Source organism: Panthera onca, chromosome Y (genome assembly GCF_046562875.1).
Source record: "Panthera onca isolate mPanOnc1 chromosome Y, mPanOnc1 haplotype 2, whole genome shotgun sequence".
Lineage (NCBI taxonomy): Eukaryota > Metazoa > Chordata > Mammalia > Carnivora > Felidae > Panthera > Panthera onca.
This window is the reverse complement of record NC_138358.1, coordinates 23574022-23594149: the sequence shown is the minus strand read 5'-3', so window position 1 is coordinate 23594149 and position 20128 is coordinate 23574022. Positions and strand designations below refer to the sequence as shown.

Sequence of the window (20128 nt, the reverse complement as noted above, 5' to 3'; positions counted from 1 at the left end):
AAAGGCTTGCGTTAACTGTTTCTCCCCACTGCTGTTTCCAGACAACATATTCCTATAAGAAGAGTAAGGCCTTCTTGACGTCACGGGACATCTCAGTTCATCGGGACGGTGAGCGTGGGTTTGCCGTACGGAATGCCAGTTAGTGACTCCGGGTGGAATTTGTGGACTGGCGTGGGCGCTCGGGACTCCCGTTCTGTACGTGTGAAGGGCGTGCCACGTGGGCCCGCATCGTGGGCACGGCAGGGTTTGTCTCTGCCCGCCTCCCGTTGTGCGGGGGACTCTTCTGGGTTGGAGCAGGTGACCTTGGCCGGAACTACCCTGCTGGTGGCTCCCACCCTCTGTCCGCGTAGGCGGTCGCCCCTACTGGTTAACAGTGCCAAGCACGGTCCTTTGTAGCGCGTGGCCCTCGGGACGGAATGCCCATCAGCGTTGGGTTTGGATACACTGTCACGTGCGGGCAGGCAGAGTCCTTATCCTGTGCGGGTAGCACCGACTTCAGGTTTGTTCTTTGCCAAGTTGAAGCCTAATTAATCCCACCTGCTGTGAGATGTTGGTTGGGGGAGGGGTATAGAATGCAGGTTTTCAAAGCTGCTTTTTCTTTTACAGCTTCTTCCCCCAGGAGCACAATAAATATCAAAGAGAAACTTTGTCTTGGGGAGGAAGCCAAGGGCGGGGGTGCAGGGGGGAGGGTAAAGCCCCAGCTACTTTATCTCCCAAACCCAGACCGATTTTTTTTTTCTGGGAAGTGTAGGTGGAGTGCTTAGGGCGAGGCCGAAGGAGGCTTTGGAATGCAGTCTTCCTTTATAGAGGAGAAACTGGAGAAGTCTTTACGGATGAGAGGAAGTAACATGGTGTTCGTCTCCGTGGCGAAGCCGGAGGTCGTGACGGGGCTTCACGGGAGTCTCGCACAACTTGTCCATAGAAGGGTTTGTGGGGATGACGCGGAGAAACCCACCAAGTGGTGGCTGAGCCAGACTCCGGTGACGTGTCCCCTCCAGGGCCTGCTGCCTTAACAACTCTCGTGAGACCCTGCAGGTCATTAGTCACGGTGGTTTTGCCTAAAGACGTTCTCTTTCACTGCAATTCAAAGGGCATTACTGTAGGGAGGACGCTTCTGTTCACTCTTATCGTGGGGTCAGGATCTTTTCTTGTAGATACAGAAGAATGTGTGACTTTTAGTATGCTAAATGTGTCTGACACAAAACTCACCATTTTAACCCCTTTAGAATGTGTGATTCAGGGGCGCCTGGGTGGCTCAGTCCGTTAAGTGACAACTCCCGGCTTCAGCTCAGGTCATGATCTCATGGTTCGTGTGTTTGAGTCCCGTGTTGGGCTCTGCACTGTCAGTGCAGAGCCAGCTTGGGTTTCTCTCTCTTCCTTTAAATAAATAAATAAACTTAAAAAAACTTGTATGTTCTGTGGCTTCCTCACGGTACCTGGCCCTTGTGTGTTGTGATGAGTCTCCAAAAAGTGCATCCTTCAAGGCTGCACCAAATGCCATGGGCTCTGTGAAAATGTTCCTGGAGGGTCCATCCACACCATAGAGGGCAAGCCGACTTCTCACTCGTCTGGTACTTCATTTATCTGTCCCTATATCTCTATACTGCAACTCAAAGCATCGTCTCCTCTCCTGGGAGCTTGTTAAGGATGGTCTTAGAGACGCAGAAGTTGAGGCCCCACCCAGGACCTGCTGAATCAGATCTGCATTTAAACATTTTTTTAAAGTTTTATTTATCTATTTTGAGAGAGAGGGCATGAGCAGAAGAGGGGCAGAGACGGGGTGGGGGGGTAGAGAGGGAGAGAGAAAGAGAGAGAGAGAGAATCCCAACCAGGCTCCACACTGCCAGTGCCGAGCCTGATGCAGGGCTCAAACTCACAAACTGTGGGATCACGACATGAGCTGAAATCAGGAGTTGGATGCTTAACTGACTGAGCCACGCAGCCACCCCCAGGTCTGCATTTTAAACCCTGGGAGACTTGTGTGCACATTACAGGTTGAGAAGCATTGGCCTCTAAGCCTAGAAATGTCTTCGAGGCGGGAACTACATCTTGCAAGACCCACCCACTGTCCAGTATCTAGCGGTTTTTTGCATCGTACTTGCTCTGTAGATGGTTACTGAAAGAGTAAGTACAAACTCTGAACACAGATGGCTTTTTTTGCACTCATGCCACCAAAGCATTTACCTAATGGAATTCAGGCAATAGTTCACTGGGTACAGACCCAAGTTACCATCTGCATGTGTTCTGTATTCTACATTTTGCCCTCCAGATTGTGTACTTAGCGCCAAGAGGAGAGAGAGAGAGGAGATGAAACTGACCCAGGCACGCCTTGAATGCTGCCTTGAGGGCCTGCAGCCTCTGGGTCCCTGTTTTGGGGGACAGGTGCTGGTCTTGACCCCAGCCACCACAGTGCTGCGGGCTCTGGTGGTGACCCCAGCCGGAGCGTTGGTCAGCTTCCCCTGGGGGCTTTCCCCGCACGGGCAGGGTCGCCGGCCGTCCTCGTCAGTGTGAACTTTGGTGGTGGAGGCTTCTGCGATGCTCAGCCTTTCTCCTTTATCTCCTGTGGTTTACCTGGTGCCCTCTTTCACCAGCGCTCTAATTGCTGGGGATCCAGGGTTCCATCTCTGTGGTTATCTGCCCGTGGCTCTGTCTTCTGTCCGGGCAGCCTCCTTCAGTCTCCCCAGCCCCCTGGTTTGTTTTTTTTTTTAAAGTTTTATTTATTTCTGAGAGAGAGTGAGTGTGTATGCACAAGCCAGGGAGGGGCAGAGAGAGAGAGAGAGACAAACAGAATGGAAGCAGGCTCCAGGCCCTGAGCAGTCAGTACAGAGCCCGACACGGGGCTTGAACCCATGAACCACAAGATCATGACCTGAGCCGAAGTTGGACGCTTGACCTACTGAGCCACCCAGGCACCCTGCCCCTCAAATCTTTAAATATCTTCTGCTTGGGGTCACTCCACGGGTGGGCCACCTTTCCCTGGATGCTCTTCTCCCACAGCCAGCTGCCCACGGACCCTCCACCTGGACAGCCCCTTGGCCTCTCGCACAGGACGTGTCAAAAACCTAAGCTCTCCACTGAATGTCACCTGCACTTTGTACCTGGCTGAGCGTGTAATCTTGGGCAGGTGGAAATTTATTTACAACGTGTCTGTTACTGTGTTGGGATAAAATTGTCTAGACTTTTGAAACCAGTTATTAACAAAAATATGAAGCCATCCATTCGGTTAAGAAGTAGTCGTTTACTTGCATCGATGGTGTTGACTTGCAATGAATAATTGCTTGGTTAACCTGAGAGTTCAAACGTCGTCCTTAGATTTAAGCGGAGATTTGAGGCAACTATCATTCACTTGCAGAACTGAGGCATGTAAGTTGCTTAGTACCCAGTTTTTTAACCCGGAGGAAAGATGTACTGCTCTACTGCTTTGTGAGGGCTTTGTAAGTAACTGTTAGGTTGGCCGCGGCAAACAGTCAGGCAGTGAGCTTTCAGACTGTACACAGATACTCTCACAAACGTTAACTTTGTTCACCGGTTTTCCTAGCAGTTTGTCAAGGTAGTTGCTTTTTGGTATACAACTGGGGTTGGCAAACTGTTTTGTAACAAGCCAAGTAGTAAATATTCTTGGCTTTGTGGGCCAGGCTACTCATTGCTGTCCTGTAGCAATATGTAAGCAAGTGGGTGTGGTTCTATTGCAGTAACATTTTATTTACAAAAAAGGGGGGGGGGGGGCGCATCTGGCTGGATTTCGCTCATGGGCCATAGTTTGCCAAGCACTAGTAGAGAAAGCAGGCAGGGTTAATTGCTGCTGAGATTATTATTACTGTATAGAAAAAAACTAGGTTTAGTATTTAAAGACCAAGATTTCTCGGGGCGCCTGGGTGGCTCAGTTGGTTAAGTATCTGGCTCTTGATTTTGTCTCAGGTCATGATCTCTTGGTTCATGAGTTTGAGCCCTGAGTGGAGCTCTGTGCTGACATCACAAAGCCAGCTTGGGATTCTTTCTTCCTCTCTCTGCCTCTCCCCTGAGTGTGCACTCTCTTTTTCTCCCTCTTAAAATAAATAAACGTTTTTAAAAATGCCACATGTTGCAGAATTCTTTTTATTTGTTTAAATGTTTAATTTTTTAAATTTATTTATTATGAGAGAAAGAGAGAGAGCACAAGTGGGGGAGGAACAAAGATAGAGGGAGAGAGAAGCCCAAGCAGGCTCCATGCTGCCTGTGCAGAGCCTGACACAGGGCTCGATCTCATGAACCATGAGATCATGACCTGAGCCAAAATCAAGAGTTGGATGCTTAACCGGCTGAACCACACAGGCGCCCCATTGTTCATTTATTTTGAGAGAGAGAGAGAGAGTGCAGGGGAGGGGCAGAGAGACAGGGAGAGAGAGAATTCCAAGCCGACTCCACATTGTCAGCACAGACCCCAATGGAGGGCTCTATCCCACAAACCGTGAGATCATGACCTGAGTCAAAATCAAGAGTCAGACGCTTAACCACCTGAAATGCCCAGGTGCCCCTGTAGGATCCTTTTTCTGTGAGCTATCCAGCAAGGGCAAATGCATAGAGACAGGAGGTGGGTTTAGTGGTGGCCAGGGCTGGAGGGGATCAGGAGGTGACTGCTCACGGCTACCAGGTTTCTTCTAGGTTTAGGACGTGATGGTTCCACAGTTCTGTGAATATACTAAAAAGTCATTCACTTGTATATTTATATGGGTGAGTTTTGTGGTATTCGAACTCTTTCTCAGTAAAGCAGTTACAAGAATCTAGGCCTGGGATTAATGTATGAGAAACAGTACATAATAAAAATAATCCATCATTATTGTTTGGATAAAGGATTTCCAGAAAAGGGCCCTGTATCTTTAGATCCACCGTTTTGGGTCGTGCGTGTTCCGGAGCGCATGCGCTCTTTCCTGTTCCCTCGGTGAAGGTAGCCCAGGTCCCCGCAGAGGCAAGCGCTGGGTGAGGGATGTGTCCCTCATTCGTCAAATAGGAATCCGCGCAGCCTGAGGGCCTAGATGGGGTCCTGGCCGATCGCAGAGCCAGTCATAGAGCTGTGGGCGGCACACGTCACAGGCACGTTGCTCCTGGCTGACTTCTGGGGACTTGCTTTGCTTGTTTGGAGGCTCATGGCACATGCCTCTTTGTTGCAGATTGAAGAAGGAAGTAAAGCTGCGGCAGTGGACAAGTTACTGGCCGGGGACGAGATCGTCGGCATCAACGACATTGGTCTCTCAGGGTTTAGACAGGAGGCGATTTGCCTGGTGAAGGGCTCTCATAAAACCCTGAAGCTGGTAGTGAAAAGGTAAGACCCACGCCTCGTGCCATTTTCACAAACAGAAGTGAGTAAAATAGCAAAAGGTGAAGCCAGGTCTGCTGATCTGTATCACTGCAAGCAAATCCCAGTTTGGACTTAAGAGGTGTGTGTGTGTGTGTGTGTGTGTGTGTGTGTGTGTGTGTGCGCGCGCGCGCGCGCGCGCGCGCGCATGACCACAAAATTCTACTCCTTGGCCAAGGGTGAATCCAGCATCCAAAACTTAAAAGATGCCTTCTTCTAGTACTATGCATTGTTTATTTGATACATTAAGTGAATTTGAATGCTTTTTTCTTTTCTTTTTTTGATTTAAAATCAAGTTAGTTAACGTACAGTGTGGTCTTGGTTTCAGGAGTAGAACCCAGGGATTCATCGCTTACATATGACACCCAGTGCTCATCCCAACAAGTGCCCTCTTAATGCCCATCACCCATTTTCACCACCCCGATCAACCCTCAGTTTGTTCTCTATATGTAAGAGTCTCTTACGGTTTGCCTCCCTTTCTGTTTTTATCTTATTTTGCCTTCCCTCTCCTGGGTTCGTCTGTTGTGTTTTTTAAATTCCACTTATGAGTGAAATCACATAATATTTGTCTTTCTCTGACTTATTTCGCTTAGCATCATACATTCTAGTTCCATCCACACTGCTCCAATGGCAAGATTTTATTCTTTTTCATCACGATGGAACATATTCCATTGTATACATAAACCACATCTTCTTTATCCATTTGTCAGTTGATGGACATTTAGGCTCTTTCCATACTTTGGCTATTGTTGATATTACTGCTGTAAATACTGGGGTGCATATGCCCCTTCAAATCAGCATTTTTGTAGCCTTTGGATAAATACCTAGTAGTGCAGTTGCTGGGTCAGAGGGTAGTTCTATTTTCAAGAGCGGCTGCACCAGTTTGCGTTCCCACCGACGGTGCAGGAGGGTTCCCCATTCTCCACATCCTCGCCAGCATCTGTTGTTTCCTGAGTGGTTATTTTAGCCACTCTGACCGGTGTGAGGTGGTATCTCATTGCGGTTTTGATTTGTATTTCCCTGATGATGAGTGACGTTGAGCATCTTTTCATGTGCCTGTTAGAATGCTTTTCTCTCTTCTTCAGGCATATGTAGGTTCTTCTGTTAGAGAGCTGCACTGACGCTTCAGATGAAGTGTTGTTACCTCTTGTTTCCACAAGGTGGCAGGCTACTGTGTTTTCGCCTTTGAGTGAAAATGGTGCAGGGCTGCCTGTACACTTGTCAGCTACCGGGACTTTCTAGCGCTGTGCTGAGGTCTGGGGGGAGCGCGCTGCCTGTTCCTGCAAATCAGATTGCAGAACTTTGGAGGACTTGAAGTGGTTAGAAAGGTGGAATGAGGGGCGTGATGTTTTTATGCACAGGAGCGACCCTGAACCCCCATAAAGGTACTTGTGATTTCTTGTCTTCAAATAGAAGTAATTCTCTACCTTGCATTTTGTAGTTGGCTAATTCACACTAAAGTGTTTGCATGCCCCTCCTCTTTTTTTTTTTAAGTGGAATTAGTGTATTCTTTCAAGTTTAACTGTAGATTTTAAAAAATAAATGGACTCAGGAGCCTGAGTGGCTCAGTTAAGCATCCGACTTCGGCTCAGGTCATGATCTCATGGGTTTGTGGGTTCCAGCCCCGTGTCGGGCTCTGTGCTGACAGCTCGGAGCCTGGAGCCTTCTTCGGATTCTGTGTCGCGCTCTCGCTCTCTCTCTCTCTCTCTCTCTCTCTCTTCCTTGCTCACTCTCTGTCTGTCTCAGAAATAAGTAAATAAACATTTTTTAAAAGTGTTAAAAAAAAATAAATGGACTGAAGCATTTACTTCCATTTTTAGTACAAGTAGACTTGAAAGCCTATTCCCAAAGGAATTCACTTTTTATTTTTTATTTTTTTTTAATGTTTATTTATTTTTGACAGAGAGAGAGACAGAGCATGAGCGGGGAAGGGGCAGAGAGAGAGAGGGAGACACAGAATCCGAAGCAGGCTCCAGGTTCCGAGCCGTCAGCACAGAGCCCGACGCGGGGCTCGAACCCACAGACCGCGAGATCATGACCTGAGCTGAAGTCGGACGCTCAACCGACTGAGCCACCCAGGCACCCCTCACTTTTTTTTTTTTTTTTGACTGAAACCATATCCAAGGAGGAGGCTCAGAAACAAGGAAGAAAAAACTCTATTTCATTGCCACACTGAATTAACAACTTCATTTCCAAGTGGTACAGACTACCCTCTCTGTAAATCAGAAAAATACACTCTTAGATGGGTAGTTTGGGAGCCCTTTGGAGAGGATGAGATAGGAGAGACACTGTCATATTGTATAATTATTCCTTTGTGGTCACATTAACAACCTTTCTAAGGCAGGATACGTGTTCTAGGATTTAGTGGCGCTTAGTGCAGTAATGATGATGCGAAGGGAAGCGTGCTCCACAGAGGTGAGCTGGGTGTTATCAACTGCCTCGGGGAGTCCTTACCAGCTCCCCAGCTGATTGAGGTTGCCCTCTGTCGTCTCTCATAGGAATCTGCAGGTTTACTTGAAAGTGAGACAGTAGTGTTTTTTTTAATGTTTATTTATTATTTGTTTTGGGAAGGAGGTCGGGGGGCAGAGAGAGGGAGGGAGAGAGAATCCCAAGCAGGCTCCGCTGTGCCAACGCAGAGCCCGACACGGGGCTTGAATTCACGGACTGTGAGATCATGACCTGAGCCAAAACCAAGAGTCAGACGCCTGACAAACTGAGCCAGCCCCCCTCCCCCACCCCCTGAGGCGCTCCCTGAGATGGTAGGCTCTGGCTGTCTTGTTGGCAGAGATCTAACAGTTAGCAAGACCCATCGGTGAGATTGTGGGGAACCAGCATGTATATGATACAATGCCGATTGGACTACAGGTTAGACAGACTTTCCGGCGAGTAGTTTGGCGACATGTTTCAAAAGGCAGGTCTTGGACCCACGGTTTTCGTTTCTGGGATCCTAGATACTCAGCAAAGGGAAATTACTGAAATGAATTAGAGACCACCCAAACTGTAAAGTGCTGCTGTTACAAATGATGTCAGCGTTTCCTGACATGGGAAGGCGCCCCACGAAGTCCAGGTGAGCGGAACACATAAGAGCAGTCAGAGAACCGTGTATGTCCCATTCTTACAAGGTTGGTCGGTTGGTTTGTTACGTATGCTTCACGCCAGCATGCAGCCCAGCATAGGGCATGAGCCCAAGACCTGAACTGAGATCAAAGGTCCGATGATTAAGGGGGTTCCTGGGTGGCTCAATCGGAAGCGTCTGCCTTCGCTCAGGTCATGATCTCATGGTTCGTGAGTTCGAGCCCCACGTAGGTTCTGTGCTGACAGCCCGGAGCCTAGAGCCTGCCTCGGGTTCTGTGTCTCCCTCCTTCTCTGCCCCTCCCCCACTCATACTGTCTCTGTCTGTATCTCTCTGTCACTCTGTCTCTCTCTCTCTTTTAAAAATAAACATTAAAAGAAAAAGATGGGACACCTGGGTGGTTCAGTTGGTTAAGCATCCGACTTTCGCTCAAGTCATGATCTCATGGCTTGTGGGTTTGAGCCCCGTGTCAGGCTCTGTGCTGACAGCTCAGAGCCTGGAGCCTGCTTTGGATTCTGTCTCCCTCTCTCTCTGCCCCTCCCCTGCTTGTGCTCGCTCTCTCTCTCTCTCTCTCTCTCTCTCTCTCAAAAATAAATAAACATGAAAAAAAATTTTTTTTAAAAAGAGTCAGACATTTAACCCACAGAGCCACCCAGATGCCCCCTGTTCTTAGTTTTAATTTTTAAAGATATTGTGGTACAATACATATAACAGAAAATTTACCATCTTGGGAATGCAAGCTGGTGCAGCCACTCTGGAAAACAGTATGGAGATTCCTCAAAAAACTAAAAATAGAATGCAAGCTGGTGCAGCCACTCTGGAAAACAGTATGGAGATTCCTCAAAAAACTAAAAATAGAACTACCCTATGACCCAGCAATTGCACTACTAGGCATGTATCCACGGGATACAGGTGTGCTGTTTCAAAGGGACACGTGCACCCCCATGTTTATAGCAGCACTATCGACAATAGCCAGAGTATGGAAAGAGCCCAAATGTCCATCGATGGATGAATGGATAAAGAAGATGTGGTACATATATACAATGGGGTATTACTCGGCAATCAAAAAGAATGAAATCTTGCCATTTGCAATTATGTGGATGGAACTGGAGGGTATTATGCTAAGTGAAATGAGTCAGTCAGAGAAAGACAAATATCCTATGACTTCACTCACACGAGGACTTTAAGAGACAAAACAGATGAACGTAAGGGAAGGGAAACAAAAATAATCTAAAAACAGGCAGGGGGACGAAACAGAAGAGACTCCTAAATATGGAGAACAAACTGAGGGTAACTGGAGGAGGTGTGGGAGGGGGGATGGGCTAAATGGGGAAGGGGCACTAAGGAATCTACTCCTGAAGTTGTTGTTGACTATATGCTAACTAATTTGGATAAAAATTTAAAAAAATAAAAAAAAAATAAATAAATAAAAGTATATTTATCATGGTGAGCAATAAAAAAAAATTTACCATCTTAAACATTTTTAAATGTACATTTAAGTAACGTATTACTTATTACTTTTATAGAACTTTATAAATTATATTATTATACTCACAAGTTATGTTTATAACAATAAAAACTAGCATTAAAAAAACTCACTGTATTTTTATTTTAATTTTTTATATTAAATTTTTTTTTCTTGGGGCGCCTGGGTGGCGCAGTCGGTTGAGCGTCCGACTTCAGCCAGGTCACGATCTCGTGTCTGTGAGTTCAAGCCCCGCGTCGGGCTCTGGGCTGATGGCTCGGAGCCTGGAGCCTGTTTCCAATTCTGTGTCTCCCTCTCTCACTGCCCCTCCCCCGTTCATGCTCTGTCTCTCTCTGTCCCAAAAACAAATAAAAAACGTTGAAAAAAAAAAAATTAAAAAAAAAAAATTTTTTTTTTCTTAACTTAAAACAATTTTTAAATTAAGTTTATTTTGAGAGAGACAGTGTGAGTGGGGTAGGGCAGAGAGAGAGGGAGAGAGAGAATCCCAAGCAGGCTCCACGCTGACAGCACAGAGCCCAGCACAGGGCTTGAACTCGTGAGACCATGACCTCATGATCTAAGCCTGAAACCAAGAGTCGGACACTTTAACCAGCTGAGCCCTCCAGGCACCCCAGCTCGTTGCATTTTTAAAGAGGAAAAGCTTTGGGGGTTCAGTGTGCCTGTGCTCGTAGGAGTCAGCAGGAGGGTTGGTCCCCAGGAAACCATCAGCTGTGCACCCTGTTCTGTTCTAGGCAGTGCCCCAGAGAAGGTCTGTTTATTGCTCTGTGATCGGGACAAGAAGAAGGACCCTAAGAAGGCGGGTGTTGGAGTGCTGGCTACGATATATTCTAAGGCTAACATGTATTCTGCATTTATTCAGTTCTTAAAGTAACACCAGGGTGCAGTCGACTCCCCGGGCTCAGAAGGGCATTGGGTGGCCCAGGGGCCTTGCACCTCTGTTGTGCGTCTCCGGAGAGCAGCACTGGCACTCACTGCTGATCTTGGGCTTCTTTGTATCATACACGTTCTTGTGCACTTAACGCCTGTATCCGCAGAGATCGTTCTGGGTTGACTGCGCTGAGGTCTGAGTCACGATTTCTCTTAACGACCCCACGCTGCTCCACAGTCTGGATCCTCCGCTGTTCTACAGAACCTCTGTAGACGGATATTTCTGGTGCTTCTGGTGAAAGCCTGTAACTGCAGCATGTGGTGTCTCTGTACCCGAGTCCGTGTACCTGTACGTACAGGTCGTTGCAGTCCATTTCCAACCTGGGGTTCTTGAATCAGAAGTTTGGGGAGCACGAACTGTGATAGCCACCTCCAAATTTCTCGGACCACTTTTCAGGCTCAGGTCCACTCTAGCAGAGGTTATTTTCAGTTTAGTTCTGTACTCTTTTCAAATGTGATGGGTGGAAAATGGCTTCGTTGGTTAAATGCACATTTTTAGGGCACCTGATGGCTCAGTCAGTTAAACATCTGACTCGATTTCGGCTCAGGTCATGATCTCACGGTTTGTGAGGTTGAGCCTTGCATCTGTGCTGTTAGCGTGGAGCCTGCTTGGGATTCTCTCTCCCTCTCTCCGCCCCTCCCCTTCTCTCTCTTATGCACACTCTATCTCAAAAGTAAAATGAACATTTTTAAAAATTCAAAACAATTTAAATGGGCACTTTTCATTATGAATGAATTTGGGCGTCTTCCCATATCTTTAGAAGCTTTTTTTTTTTTTTTTAAGTAGAGGAACATCTTTAAGGATATCAGAATGATCTGAATTCTATTCCAAGCAAAGCATCTATGCCACAGAGAACTGGTCAGTGGAGGGACAGGGAGGAGATGCAGGGCGCCTGCTAGCTGACGGAGGTGACAAGTTATCTAAATTTTTTTTAACATTTATTTTTGAGACAGAGAAAGACAGAGCATGAACGGGGGAGGGTCAGAGAGAGGGAGACACAGAATCTGAAACAGGCTCCAGGCTCTGAGCTGTCAGCACAGAGCCTGACGCAGGGCTCGAACTCACGGACCGCAAGATCACGACCTGAGCCGAAGTCGGACGCTTAACCGACTGCGCCACCCAGGCGCCCCTGAAATACTTTTAATAACACTTAGGTATTACAAAATTTTTTAAAATAACTTTGTATTAATTTTTAATACGATATGTCGATATTATTTTTTGCCTAATAGAAAAAAGTCTAAGGGATGCCTGGGTGGCTCAGTTAAGATTCCAACTCTTGATTTCAACTCAGGTCATGATCCCAGGGTCATGGGGTGGAGCCACATATGGCTTTGTGCTGAGATTCTGTCAGTCTCTTTGCCTGTCTCCCCTACTTGCTCTCTCTCTCTCTCTCTCTCTCTCGCAAAAAAAAAAAAAAAAAAAAAAAATTTAAAAAGTCTGAAATGGTGCTTTGTTCAGAAACATGAATGAAATTCTGTAACCTGGTTAATTAGTTAGTATTAGGGTCTGTTGCTGTCACCCAGCACATGGCAACTCACTGCTATAAAATCCTGAAGATGCTCAGAGGAAGGACCACTAAAACTTCAAACTGAGTTTTACATTGCCTTATTACAGAGGCACCAGTAGGTACTTTTAAAACAATTTCTCTGGAACTGGTAACGTGTATTCTTCTCTGCTGAAATTTAAATCTGTGTTTAAAGCCTGCCATTCTCCTCTTTCTCCATCCCCAGGCAACCACTTATCGGACTTCTGTCTCACAGATCAGTTAGCATTTTCTAGAACTTTATGTACAGCTCCAAAGTAGATCATGTACTCTTAAAAATACGAACAAACAGACAAAACCCGACCAGTTTATAGAAAAGCACTCTGGAGGCGCCTGGGTGGTTCAGTCGGTTAAGCATCTGACTTCAGCCTAGGTCATGATCTCACAGTTTGTGAGTTCGAGTCCCACATCGAGTGAGCTCAAGCCCTGCTTCGGGTGAGCCCTGCTTCTGTTTCTCTCTGCCCCTCACTCACTTGTGCCCCCTTTCTCTTTCTCTCTCTCTCTCTCACTCTCTCTCTCTCTCTCTCTCTCTGTCTCTCTCAAAAAAAAAAAAAAAAAAAAAAAGGCACTCTGTAAATTATTCATAGACTGAACCACAAACACGTAAATATCCTGTGTTGCCCCGCCGGAGAGTATGGCCAAATGATGAATTAGCTTGCTCAACTCTTATTTAACTTGATTGTACTCCCAGCCCGTCCTCAGAGGCCCAGAGAAGGGCTGACATTTATGGCAAAGACTGAGGGTGGCCAGTGCAGGTATGGTGGTTCTCAGAGGTTCTGGGGAAATGTACCTCCGTGCAAACTACGTACCCAGAGTTTCATGAGTAGAAACAGCGGTTCACATGCTAACTCCTTCCTGCTAGTGTATCTCTTACCCGTAGGCTTGTTTTGTTTTGTTGCGTGTGGTGATCAGGGGAGCGAGTAGGCAGGATGGGATCGAGGGGAGCCGCTTGGACAAAGCCGTGGCGTCTGGTTTCCTGGGCCGTGGGCAGTGCTATCTTGTCATCGCTTAGGAGCCGGGAAGGGAAGGTGAGTCAGGAGGTGCGAGCGGCTCTTTATCTCTCCCTGTGAAGTTTCTTTCCCAGACACAAGAGAGAGAGCGCTTCCTTTCTCCCCGTGTGGGGTCAGCTGGAAACAGAGACCTGTAACCGTGATCCCCACCAAGTGCACATCTGTTCTCCTGCACGATGCCCAGGTGGTCAAGGAGGGGGCGGGGGTGTCTGCCCGGGAGTCAGGTGAACTGTTAGGCCATGAAGAGAGTCTGAGCCGAAAGCTCCTTCCTAGATCTTCCCTCCGGGCTACTCTGTTGTTCCGACTTTGCTTGGCGGAGGAAGGAAGTGCTACTCACTGGAAAGGGGCGGATGCGGTAACCTTTTCTTCTGTGTCGCTGACAGTCGTCATCTGCACCTTTGTCCTGTGTGTCCAGGCCACCTCCCTGGGAGGGCTGCCTGGCGGGTCTGGAGTGGCTCCTGTGCCCGTGTTTTCACAGACAGCCACGGCTGTTGTCCTGGGCAGGCACAGAGGGTACACCATGGCCTAAGATGGGCTCGGAACAGGTGAACACCAGAAACCAGGTCACTTGTGGCATTTTCCCGATCCTACTAGCCGAGTAGATCAGCCTCGGTTGTGGGAGATGTGCTCAGGGTCTGCGTGATGCGCACAGCGTGTTGGGAAAGGGGGCGTCTTGCTCAGACCTGGGGTTAAGGCTGCTGCGCTCTGATCGTATCGAATGTGCACTGAAATGGCATGAAGAGTGCTGGGACACAGTCCTCCTCTCTCTCTTTGGAGGCAAAATTACCATAGCCTCAACTTCTAAAATGTACATATAATTTCAAATATCCTCGGGAAAATTTCTTTTGAATACCACGCTATCCATTACTTTGGAAAGCTTGCAACTGCTCTGGCTTTTTTTTTTTTTTCAACTTCGTATGGGAACAGATAGTTTTGGTTACAACAACGAAGCACGCCTGCCCACCTCATCATTTATGGTACTCTCAAACCATCATCCGGTGTTGCAGGTAGTTTTGCCGGGTCCGGATTATCGATAGGGTTGGTTCATGTGATTTTCTGCCTCTTTGCCGGCGGCCTTAAATCCTTTTGTGTCTCTAATTACAGCCCCTAAGCTTGCGTTCAGGAGCAGATTAACACCCAAGGGTAGAGGTTCTTCGCTGGAGGCTGAAAGGGTTAGCCAGACTTCGGGCCGAGTTAGAGATTTCAAGAAAGCGGCTTTCAAGTCTAGTGACAACAGCTGTGCTCGCTACGAGCACATTTCTTGCAGCCTGCTTTGTTTTCTGGATGCCACTAAGCTGCAGTGAACTCCGCACCGCCCCTGTGTTGTGCTGGGAGCCCCTCTGCTCCTGGCTCCTTGGAGCTGTCCTGCAGCAGGTGGGTCTGCACGCAGCCCTGACATTGGTTGGCAGTGATGTTCTTGGAAGCAGCTATGGGTGGTGATGCGGCAGGGTTACAGGCAGGGCTAGGGCATCAGCAGGCTTCATTCCTCCCCGCTTCCCTCCCAGGAGCTCTTCCTGGGCCAGAAACCATATATGTGTTTTGCTGGAGGGTGTGTGCCTTGGTGGGGGTGTCGGCAAAAACCTGTGCTTTTGAAGGGTCTGCCATCATTTGTTCGAGTCTCAGGGGAAAAGTTTCTATTTCGAGCATGTTGGGGGTTACAGCCGTTTGCAAATGCTCATTTTCTTATTAGACAGAGGAAACCCAGAGACTTACGCTGGACAGACACCCTGTCTTGGAGCTGTTTTCCATTGTTTGTTATTAAATGGAATCAGGAGAAAAAAGAAAACCATGCAGATCAGAGTTGTTTTATTTTGGGAAAAGTTGCTTCTATTCCAATTTAGGCTCATTATATATGGCTTGAGCAATTTAATCAGGTGAATTTCCAATTAAGTGAGGTTATTTCATATTCTAAGTCAAATAGAAAGTGGAACAAAGTTAAGATTTTGTTTTTCATTGCAAAGCGTGTAAGTGATGTTTATAAAGTTTATCGTGCAAACATCGATGGTTTCTGATATGTTAAGACATGCAGAGAAAGTTTTTTTTTTTTACTTCTTTCAGATATGACTCATCAGCACTGTTGCTAATGCTTAGAGCTATTTGTAATTAGTTTTACTAATGGTTGCACATTTGAATATCCTGAGTTTCTTTGCCAGAAAATCCGTTCTCTTGAAATGTAGCCAGTAGGTTGGGCTGGCGCCCTTCTGAAACACTCAGTTGAACTTGCTCGGGCATTAGTCCCTCGAGGAGCTGTACTGTGAACACAGGTGGGTGAGATAGTCTTTTTTCCCCTTTTTTCTTACATGAATAGATGTATTGACCTGAAGATTTTAAAAGTTAGTAGAAAAGCCAAATCGTTTTGGTCTGCTCCAGTTCTGCCTGCGTTCATTATGTGACATTAAAAAAATATATGTATCTTTTTAATGTTTATTTGAGACAGTGAGAGGGGGAGACACAGAATCCCAAGCAAGCTCTGTGCTGTCAGCACGGGGCCCGAAATCAAGAGTCAGACGCTTTACCGACTGATCCACCCAGACGCCCCCGTTATGTGACATTTCTGCACAGGCTTCTCTGCGGAAGCACCCGGGAAGAGCGCCGAAGGCTGAAAGACGAACCATGCACCCGCCCTTACTGGGGGAAGGGGAAGGACCATGGGTGCCCCGGGCCCGTGGAGAGGCGCCCTGCCTCTTTCATCCTGTGGGAATGCTGCCTCTCAGCCTGGCGTTTGTTCCAAATGCAGCTTTGATGTCCTGTATCAGTCTCAGCTCTGTAGGCCATTTGGGAATTTTTATCTTAATTCTTCTCATGTATAAAGGCAGGAACTCTGTGGCTCGCATCCCATAGGACTATATGGATTCAATCCAGCATGACATCACCGTCCACAGCAGTATGTTGTCTGACCACCGCCGGGGAAGGGAGCCCTTTGCCGTTTCTCAAGTGCTCGGCCCTGTGTCTTCATACATTCGTGTAACGTGTTAGAAGCGCTCCGTGCAATCATACCATTAGGTGCTGCCGTCCAGGAGCTGCCTGCTGAGGGTGCTCTCATAGGCCTGGATTGGGAAAGCTGTGACAGGTGGTGAGCCAACAGATGTGAGGAGGCCGGGAAGCAGACTGCAGCAGAGTCTTACCTGAGGCTGGGCCACTGACCTGCCCTTGGAAGGCTGAGCCAGGTTTGAGCCGCAAATCTGGTCCTACCTCGGCAATACCAGGGAAGGGCAGAGGGGGTGCAGGCAAACGGACTGCAGGGGGACGGGTGACTAGGTGGCTGGGGGCAGAACGGTGCTGGCCCTGAGCTTGCCTCTGAGCTGCCGGGAGGGCTAGTGCAAGGCCACCAGCCTGCCCACATGTGTCTCCAGCTGATGCCCACGCTGCTGGCCCAGGGGCACCCTCCAGACCACGGCTTGGCTAGATGCCTGAGAATGTGGGAGCTTGGGCTCCTGTGGCAGCTGTGAGCAGTTGAAGGTTCTGGAGTGAGAGCAAGAGCTGTCTAGAGCAGCGTGGCTAGGAGATTGATCTGGCAGGAGGTAGACAGACCAGCAGAGGGAGAGGCTGGTCAGGACGTAGTCATCCACAGGCTTGGCTGGGTCAGAACAAGGTTCATTTTGTGTTTGTAGAGTGCTGGTTTTTATGTGTTTCCTTTTGAAGGACTAAAAAGGGTGCTTGCAGTCACCCTCTCCAGTGTACAACCCCCCCACCACCTTCCACCTCCCCTGCTGGCCTGTACCCCCTCCTTTCCTTGAATTCTAAAGTCTTCACACAGGGCTGTTCCCCTCACCCACGGGTCACCGAGGCACCTTTGCAGTCCTGCCCAGACCACCCCTTCTCTGAAATCCAGGCCTCTTCCCCCCTCAGGCCCCCTGATTCTTTTCTCTAAGATGCCCCCAACGGATCACTATTGATTTCCTCCCCCCAAGGAGCCTTCCCCAACCCCAGGGTTGCCTAAAAGCCCCAGATCCCATCATAACCCCCGGCACAATGCACACCCAAAGCCAAGGCACCTGGCCTCCCCCTCTGGACTCCTGGCCTCCCAGCCAGTGGGTCCGGTACAGTCAGGCTGACGCAGCTTGTGGTGACCAAGCACAGACTGTTTGTTTTGTGAGGTGGTGCCTGTTGGCTTCATTCTAAAAGGCTATGAAAATAACCCAGCAGTCACGAAATTTTTTTTTAGGCAAGGAAGGGATTCTGTTCTTTATGAGAATGACAAACATTTCACTGAAGCATTTATTTTAATAATTCCTTTTTTAAGAGAGAGAGTGCACACGAGCAGGGGAGGGGGGCAGAGAGAGAGGGGGACACAGAATCTAAAGCAGGCTCCAGGCTCTGAGCTGTCATCATGGAGCCCGATGCAGGGCTCGAACTCACAAACCACGAGATCATGACCTGGGCTGAAGCCAGACGCTTAACCGACTGAGCCACGCAGGCGGCCCTGGATTCATTCTTAATTTTAAATGATATGCTAGCATTTTTCATATTTGTGGTGTAAACCCTGTCCTTCCAAAAATCCCCCAAAGACTACCTCGCTTATAAAATTATTTCTAAAAATTGAAGTAAATTTTTATTAATCTTGGTATGTAATTTGTGGGAAAGGCTTCGGGGGAACAACCCTCATTAGGATGAATAATTTCATCTGTAGGAGCAGAAAATGTTCGTAGCCAGTACTATGGCTTTTCTGTATTTATATGAAAGGAATAGTAAGCACTGATTAGAGGTGCCATTTGGGAAGAGTGACAGTGGCATGAGAGAATACTCCCAAAACCAGGCGGGCCGCAGAGTGAAATGGAGACACGGAGTCTGCAGGCTTCTCCAAATTGTCTAGAGACAGAGAGGAGGTCATGCAGAGGGCTGTCTTTAGATCATGGCTTCTTTTCCTTGTGCATCTTTTTGGCCTTTTAATTTTTAAATATTCCATATTTTCTACAATAAGCATGTGTTTTAAGGATTCCAAACATCAACAGCCGTTTGAACAAACAGGATTCCTTTCCTACATACACTGGGCTGACCCTGGCCCGGTGTGAGCACGGACGAAGCCCCACTGCCTATCCAGTGATTCTGGGATTGCGCAGCCCCAGGCTCAACGTGGGGCGTTGCTGGTCCGTCTGTCACATCCCTGCCCGCAGCACCTGCTCAGAAGCAGGACCTTCGGCGTCTCTGGGTTGGGCTGCACAGGCCTTTGTGGCTCTAGCGCCCCCATTCGCCCCTCATTGCTGTTTGCGAGGCCAGAAATCACCCTCTGTGTTTCTCCCTCCCAGAATGGGCTTCCTTACCGGTCTCTCCAGTTGGCTTACATCTGACTGCGGCCAAGGAGGGAGCATTCTTTCGGTAGCGTCCCTATTCATTCCTGTTGGATATTTGTCTTGGGGCTGTCTCGACCATAGCAGACATCCCACAGGAAGGAGTGATTCGGGACTGGTTTGCTGTATGCCATTTTGCATTTACTCCCTTCTTTTTTTTTTATTTTATTTATTATTTTTTTTCCAGAGGGAATGCTTTTTTTTTTTTTTAATCTTTGTAATATAATTTACTGTCAAATTGTGTAACATACGGTGTGTAAAGCGTGCTCTTGGTTTTTGGGGTAGATTCCCATGGTTCATCGCTTAATACAACACCCAGTGCTCATCCCAACAAGCGCCCTCCTCAATGCCCATCACCCATTTTCTCCTCTCCCCCCCTCCATCAACCCTCAGTTTGTTCTCTGTATTTAAGAGTCTCTTATGGTTTGCCTCCCTCCCTCTCTGTAACTATTTTTTTCCTTCTCTTCCCCCATGCTCTTCTGTTAAGTTTCTCAAGATCCACATATGAGCAAAAACATACGGTATCTGTCATTTTCTGACTCATTTATTTCACTCAGCATAATACCCTCCAGTTCCTTCCACGTTGCTGCAAATGGCTGGGTTCCATTCTTTCTTATTGCCAAGTAGTACTCCATTGTATATGTAAACCACATCTTCTTTATCCATTCATCAGTTGATGGACATTTAGGCTCTTTCCATAATTTGGCTGTTGTTGAAAGCGCTGCTATAAACATTGCGGTACGTGTGCCCCCATGAATCAACACTCCTGTATCCTTTGGATAAATTCCTAGTAGTGCTATTGATGGGTCATAGAGTAGTTCTATTTTTAATTTTTTGAGGAGCCTCCACACTGTTTTCCAGAGTGGCTGCACCAGTTTGCATTCCCACCAACGGTGCAAGAGGGTTCCCGTTTCTCCACATCCTCTCCAGCATCTATATAGTCTCCTGTTGTGCATTTTAGCCACCCTGACCAGTGTGAGGTGGTATATCAGTGTGGCTTTGATTTGTATTTCCCTGATGGTGAGTGACGTTGAGCATCTTTTCATGTGTCAGTTGGCCATCTGGAGGTCTTCTTTGGAGAAGTGTCTGTTCATGTCTTCCACCCATTTCTTCAGTGGATTATTTGTTTTTCAGGTTCTGAGTTTGATAAGTTCTGTATAGATTTTGGGTACTAGCCCTTTATCCGATATGTCCTTTGCAGATATCTTCTCTCATTCCGTCGGTTGCCTTTTTGTTTTGTTGATTGTTTCCTTCACTGTGCAGAAGCTTTTTATCTTGATGAGGTCCCAATAGTTCATTTTTGCTTTTAATTCCTTGTCTTTGGTGATGTGTTGAGCAAGAAATTGCTGGGGCTGAGGTCAAAGAGGTAGTTGCCTGCTTCCTCCTCTAGGGTTTTGATGGCTTCCTGTCTCATGTTTAGGTCTTTCATCCATGTTGAGTTTACTTTGTGTATGGTGTAAGAAATGGT

The 20128-nt window shown here is 47.5% G+C and overlaps 1 protein-coding gene across 2 annotated transcripts in view; it reads left to right on the top strand.

Moving 5' to 3' along the window:
• The window catches only part of LOC145714888 (protein Shroom2-like), a 155826-nt gene that overhangs the window by 68449 nt on the left and 67249 nt on the right, over positions 1–20128 (top strand). For both annotated transcript variants that reach the window (XM_081794418.1, XM_081794417.1), the window contains exon 2: positions 5148–5299. In XM_081794418.1, the coding sequence (XP_081650544.1) occupies positions 5148–5299 (152 nt within the window). The remainder of the gene's footprint in view (positions 1–5147; positions 5300–20128) is intronic.